This window comes from Patiria miniata, unplaced genomic scaffold (assembly GCF_015706575.1).
Source record: "Patiria miniata isolate m_02_andy unplaced genomic scaffold, ASM1570657v1 HiC_scaffold_24, whole genome shotgun sequence".
In the NCBI taxonomy this organism is placed as follows: Eukaryota; Metazoa; Echinodermata; class Asteroidea; order Valvatida; family Asterinidae; genus Patiria; species Patiria miniata.
The window spans coordinates 19,548,362-19,555,367 of NW_024037063.1; the positions used below are offsets into that span (position 1 = coordinate 19,548,362).

Here is a 7,006-nt window from a genome sequence, read left to right on the forward strand (position 1 = left end):
TATTATGAACTTGTCATAACCTACTTTTTAATATCCAAAATGATTTATACTGCGCTTACCTATTCACAACAGGGCTATAAAACTAGGATTGAAAGGGAAATTGAACTAGACTTTGAATCAAACAGCAAAATCCATTGAAAAGACCCGACCCGACCTAAACTTAATCTCTCCCAGATCGACGAATTTTACTGCCGTATTTATACTCATGCACCCGCTGTACTTTCAACGCTAAACTTTTGACCTATAGCTGAATGAAATCCAACACGGTAGCCACGCCTCATCTTTGTGATGATTGGGTGCGAGGTAATCACGGTGCGCCGACTTGGGTCAGTAAACAAATAGCGATACGAGTCCATGATGACGGGTTCCGAGAAAGAACCAATGGAGAATGAGATACATATGCATGAACCACTTTGCAACAGGCACGTATATACTGTACACTTTGCTGTACACATACCGTACACGGCATACAGCGCCAGTGCTCGTGGGATCGCGATCGGGACAGCGCTATTCAAAATTACCATTCACATATTTCACTGGACTTCAGGGCGAGTAGACGCAACATTTGCGAGCTTGATTATTTTCCTACTGGAGCTTGAATGAAGCGTGGAAAACTTGCGAGAGGTTGGAATACTTGCCGGTAGTTCTTACTAGTTTGCCGAGCCATTATAGCCGATCACTGGCTACAACGAGTTTTTGAAATCTTCACGGATAAGTGGAAGGTACAATTTCAAGTGGATATTTGCTGGGGAAGTTTTCAGACACCACCGACCGTCGATCGGAATTAACCAGCTATTGGGGAAAACAGGAATATCGCTACTGTGGTGAAATAAGACTAGTAATAGTATTGGAACCAATACTTATTACAGGATTTAAGGACACACTGGAATCGATAGCCATCGTTTGTTACGTTACTGTTTGTGTAAAATAATCGTGAGCCGATTTGTGTAACGACGGTAACAAAAAGAGTAGGCTTTTCGAGTCTGCAGACCGGAGTGCAGCCATGGCAAGGAGTGCAGCATTCATCACCGTGCTGGTGATGGGATTACTAGCGGAGCTGAAGCTCGTGGGGACCCAGTATATTCCACCACAGGGAGGAGTGAATTATAATGACCAACAGCAACAACAGGGTTACTATCAGCAGCAGGGTAATCAGCAGCAGCAGTACGCGGGGTACGGAGGAGGGCCAGCCCCGGGATCCATGGATCCTATCCCGGTCCGGACATCGGGGATTCCAATGGCGTCGTCGGGCAATGAACTGGGAGCTGGAATGTAAGTTGATGAGCCCTATTTTCGGAAAGAATGTTCCATCCTGACGCCACTTTTTTTCGTCATAACTCATAATGTGATCTCAATGAAAGGCAGTCATTGCAAAAATGTCGAAAAGTCATGAATCCGGGACATGACAATTTTGATAGAAAATTCTTAGAAAATGCACGCGGCTCTCGTCTTCACAGCCACAGGTCTTATACACAACCAAAGAAGTGGCGTCTGGATATATTCTTCTCCCCTACCTAAAGAAAGATTTGGTCATGTTGGTGCATATATTGGCCTATGCCTATAGAAAAAGTTGGTAATTTGGTAAATTTCTTGAAACATTCAGATAAGGTTTTCCTACCTCCATGCTTTGGCAATGATTTTATCACGTCTTGGGAGCAAAACTGTTCTCTAAACTTAATTTACAAAGTCGCAATAAAATTTTAGTGAACATACAAAATATGTTAGCACATCATTTTGGACAACTACTGCTGAAAACGGGCATGTCGTACGTCATTGTCAAAACTTAATTGGAAACGTTTCACATGAAAGATTGTTTTCGCACGAAGAATTTTTCTGACCAATGTTATCGTGACCAATTACAATGAAAGTTTTTTTTTTTATACTAGTGTGGGCTACCATGCCTGAAAATATTTGACATTAAAACTGCCGATCCTTCAGTCCTTGGTAACTCGCCTGTGCGTCTCAAAACAGTGCCGGGTGTTGTTTGGAGGTATTCGCGGTGTGTTATTCTTTCCCTTCTTCGTTGCGTCTTTTGTGAAGAGGTCCTTTTGTGGCCGTGTTTAGGGCTTATCCGTAAGCCAAAGTGTCATTGAAATGAGAGGGTTTGATTGTTCGCTGTCACGCGAGGCGCAGATCCTTGGACACCAAAAATGGTTTGGTTCACTCCTCCGTTACAAAAAGGCGTGTTGATGATCAACCTGTGGTCACATCAATGGTTGTGCAATGCTGGATGTTGTGTCTGGATGGCACCAAAAAAGCGCGCGTTCACGGCCCGTAACACCAATACTCCTGTACAACAGACATGACTAGGGAATTGACCCGGGCAGTATCGATTGTCAATTATGGCATATTATATACCGAGAGATCATTGAACTCAACAGGAGAAGAGTGCTTTAATAGCTTTTCTTTTGTGCAAGGGAGCGGGCCAGACGTTTCGATCCAAGCACTATTACTTTTGATTAGCAGAATGTTTCTCAAAGGAATTTTATTTTGTGCAATTGAGAAAGCTTGTGCTAGGATCAAAACATCAGGACCTCAAAACTTAATATTCACGTCAGTCTTGTCAGAAAGGCGGTGGCAGATATAATTATGATTATATCAAGGCTTTTGTCTTGTGTTAACAATTTGTTGTATATGTTGATACCATGGGCGTCGCGAGGGGGGGGGGGGCAAAAGCCATATTGGTGCGAAGCCATATTGCTGTTTATTTGAGGGGGGGGGGAGGGGGGTAGGGCAAATGCTCCCCTGCTCACGCTCGGAAAAATGATAAATTGAGAATACATGTATAATGAAAAAGTTCATCCAAACATTGTGTATCAGTGCCATTCTTTGGTCACAATATGACATAAAATTGAGGTTGTCTGATTTTTGAAGCTCTACCCCATATTTTTTTTTTTTTTTAAAGTACATCTGACATATTACTTTCACTGATTCATCAGGTTAGTACTTTTAACTCCCTACCTCAGAGTAAAGTTTCTACTTTCACAAATTGTGTCAAAGTATTACGAGGGGTCATCAAAGTTTGGTCACGGGTGTGACATAAGACGTAAAAATGTCATCAGGCCCATATCGGAAATTCACACTTTCCTCCAAAGTTCTAAGGACACACATACTGATTTTTTGAGAAAGACTCATCTTTTGTGATTTATTTGCATAAACAATGTCCACCCTCTGCTTTAGTTTTACTAAATGGGAATTGTTCAGTGAGCATGTCGTCGCAGAGCTGACAAACCGACGAATAAGCGAAAACCTTGTTTGGAGTAATTCGCGTTTGAAGTTGGAAACTTCTCCGGGCGCCGTATTTTACCCTTAATGTTTCCATAAAAAAACTGTTAGTATATATTCTGAATAAAATATGAAACTAAGTATCGACCAGGTCACTTATTTAATCAGAGAAGTTGTGCGATATGGTTTTATTTGATCGTTAACGCATTCGTCAGTTTGTCAAATTACATTAATCGGCAATATCCGGTTGTTCTTCACACTGTTTGTATGCTATTCGTCAGTTTGTCGGATCGCGCGTGCACGCACGCGCAATCCGACAAACTGACGAATAACATTCGTTGGTACTTTGAACGCACACCTTACATAAGCTGGTTACCAGCGAAATGTGTGTAGCTATTCGTCAGTTTGTCGGATCGCGCGTGCATGCACGCGCAATCCGACAAACTGACGAATAACATTCGTTGGTACTTGGAACGCACACCTTACATAAGCTGGTTACCAGCGAAATTTCGTATTCGTCACTATGTCAAATTATGGATTTGTTTTTGTGAGTGATTCGCCACAAGGGGGGCTCTGAATCTCAAAATCCAGACAAATATTAAGAATTTTGGCATAAATACTTGAAAGAGCAACCTTCATAAGGCCTAAAAATAACAAAAAATCGAAATCGCCAAAATGGTCGATTCGCCGGTTTGTCAGCTCTGCGACGATGTATGTGACATTTTGATATTTAATTTATGCAAATGTATGCACAGATAGACCAACATATGAAATGTCTGAAGAAGTTAATATATTTACATACTAGCAACACTTACGTGAACAATAATAATTTGTATTACATCAAATGAAAGACTTCTTGATTTTTTCTCAAAATTAATTTAGCTTCAATTTCTGAAGAATTGCCCATGTTTTGAATTGACACTGTCAGATTTCGATTATTTCCTTTACATAGTATTATATGCAGTAATGGATGACTATGAGCACCATTGATATCAAAAGTTTCATGTAGAATTTGAGAATGAGTTTTTGTAATTATGCACCTTTTTTTTTTGCCATTTCAGGCCACACGTTTGTCCCTACCAAGAACCCTCGATGATAGGCCACCGACGGCCCTGCGTCAAAGCCTACACTAGGATGGTAAAAGTATGGAGGCCCAACTGTGGCTACTCTGGCCAGTGGTGCGTCGGATATGAACGCAGGTAATTATTTAAAAGAAATTTTAAAAATATATAAAATCAGACAAGTCATGCCTCTAGTAAAGCATGTACTTGACTAATTGACTGACAACCCCCCCCCCCCCCCGCCTCAACCTAGCCCTGCCCCCCTCCAAAAGATCTCTGTCTGTATGGCTGTGTTGCAGAAATCTATTCAGGCATGACACAACGGAGTATAGGTGCTCAAGGCGCTGGGAGTTATGTCTACTATTAGAGACAGGTGAATGAAATGCATGAGAGATATGAGACCAATAAACAATTATGTAGCCCTTTATAAAGGTTATCAAGGTTCTGTGGGGCATTAACTGCGTATTATTATTGTGGCAATGATACACTGCAAATGTGGTCTTGTCAGAAGTGACATAATTGAGAGAATTTATGGGGAGCTTAAGTCTGACACCAAATTGAACTGTTTCACGGATATCACCATCTTAGTGGTCAGATGGTTATCTCAGGGGGCATTTCAACTGAAAAAAAGAATGGAATCTAGCAAAACCTGATAAAAATGAAATTTAAGAAGGCTTGAAATGAATGTGTACATAAATATATACATTTATTGTTGCGTATCTCAAAAGATACGAAATGTTGCAAAAACAATGGTACGGAAAGGTACCGGTATGCTTTCACTTTCTAAAGGGAATGTCCCAAAATTTTTCACAGAAGTTAAAATAAATTTCCAAGAACTTTGGCTTTCCCATTGGTGAAGCAATGCTCACATAAAAGTGCTAACACTTCCCTAAATTGACTTGATGAAGTAAACAGATCACGAAAACTCTTGTCAAAATTCCTGTAACTTTAAAGGTGTATATTGTCCTTCAATAATTAAAAAAATTCTTGCAATGTACCACTATCAATGCCATTAAGCAGCCACTGCCAGAAACACTTTAGATTGGACTTTAAGCTAATAGCGACAAGTGTTATTGGGTTCTATAGCGTGCATTCTACAACACACGAGAAATCTACGGCTTTACGTCCCATCCGAAGAACGGAGCAATAGTGGTAAATTGCCTTGCTCAAGAGCACAAGCCCAATGTTCCCACGGTCAGGATTCGAACTCCTGTACCACAGCCCTCAAGTCGAACACCATGACCATTGGACCACAGCACCCCACAAGATGTTTTACCACTTTGCATTCAACTTCAAATGTGTATTATTACTGTGACACTGATACACTGCAAATGTGGTCTCGTCAGAAGTGACATAATTGAGAGAATTTATGGGGAGCTTAAGTCTGACACCAAATTGAACTCCCTGCGCGGATTTTTTTTGCACAACGTGTGATTGTTGCCGCCTCAGCCATACCACAAAGGAACACTTTTATAGGGATAAAACTTAACACATAGTAAGCTTGACACCAGGGAATTGGCAACAAAGTTTAGGAACATAGTGTTGAAGTAACCTTTTCACCAGATGAGTTTCAAAAGGCTGCAAGCCAGCTGTTCCCTCATATTTTCTGCCTTTCAAAGAAAGAATCGTTAACCCTAATGTACCTGAATGCATCAATCCACACCCTGTTTCGGGGGATTTCGGCGCATTCAGGATACCTCCATATTGCACAAACTGGGGGATTTTGATGGATTTAGGATTGTAAGCCTAGCGGAACTGCAGGATTTTGATAGATTCAGGATACCCCTATATCGAGCTGTTTGGGGACTTTGGCGGATTCAGGATCTCAACGGATTTACTTCCGCCTAAATGGTGGATTCTGATGGACTCACTGGCCACCAACATTTTTTTGCTCGGCAAAATTGATGGATTTTGGCGGATTCAGGATACTCTCTAGTAAAAGAGCCCAAGGGGTTAGAGTTAAAAGAATATAATTTAGAACAGGAAATTGCGTAAGTGACAGGCTCGATACTTTTGAAGATTGCTCACATTTTAAATTTGTTTATTGTGAAATTAATTTTACAGAACTGCATACTACACATCGTACCGTCTCGTTTATGAAAACTCTTACGTCACCCGCTACAAGTGCTGTCACGGCTGGTCGCGATTCAACGGCGAATCAGGCTGCATGTATCGTAAGTAACCTCTTTTTTTTGCGCTATTCGTTATTCTGTGTAGTTTCTCGGAGATCATGAAAATCGATAAGAAGCCAGCTTTAACCATCGACAGGAATCGCAGGATATGTGTACTAACTGATGAATTTATCTTCTGTGGGGACATTCTAGTTACATTTCCTTTTTTGGAAGGTAGTGAGCGAAACAGATGCAATATGTTACTCCCTGCCTACACGTGATTCATGCGCCAAGTGACCTTTTCGGATTTTTGCGGTCACCACCGCCTCGCGCTAATTTGTTAAGGAAAGCATTTACTTTGCTTGTTCAACTGCAATTAAGTGTAGTGTGAGATAACGGCCAAATGGGTAGGACACGATAAGGCAGATGGAGAACTCCTGTGCTCTTTAGCTCGAGAAATTGTAATTGCCTCCCTCCGGGCTATTAGATTCAACAACAGAGGGCGCTATGCAACCTCGCGAAGGAGCGTGCGAAGGACACTTCCCAGTTGTCATGCCTCCCTCCCCATGGGTATAATCGCAGCATGCATGGACTGTTTCACGGATATCA

General features: G+C 41.4%; 1 protein-coding gene across 1 annotated transcript; it reads left to right on the plus strand.

The window, feature by feature from the left end:
- Positions 1-474: 474 nt before the first annotated feature.
- LOC119732359 (multiple epidermal growth factor-like domains protein 6) lies at positions 475-6,468 on the plus strand. Its single transcript, XM_038205816.1, has 3 exons — positions 475-1,272; positions 4,287-4,424; positions 6,351-6,468. Exons 1-3 carry the CDS (start codon positions 1,004-1,006, stop codon positions 6,466-6,468), a joined length of 525 nt encoding a protein of 174 aa, XP_038061744.1. The 5' UTR covers positions 475-1,003.
- Positions 6,469-7,006: the final 538 nt, after the last annotated feature.

Coding starts and splice junctions, on each gene's coding strand:
- LOC119732359 (XM_038205816.1), top strand. CDS start 1,004: ATGGCAAGGAGTGCAGCATTCATCACCGTGCTGGTGATGGGATTACTA. Junction 1,273..4,286: donor AATGAACTGGGAGCTGGAAT/GTAAGTTGATGA, acceptor TTGCCATTTCAG/GCCACACGTTTGTCCCTACC. Junction 4,425..6,350: donor TGCGTCGGATATGAACGCAG/GTAATTATTTAA, acceptor TTAATTTTACAG/AACTGCATACTACACATCGT.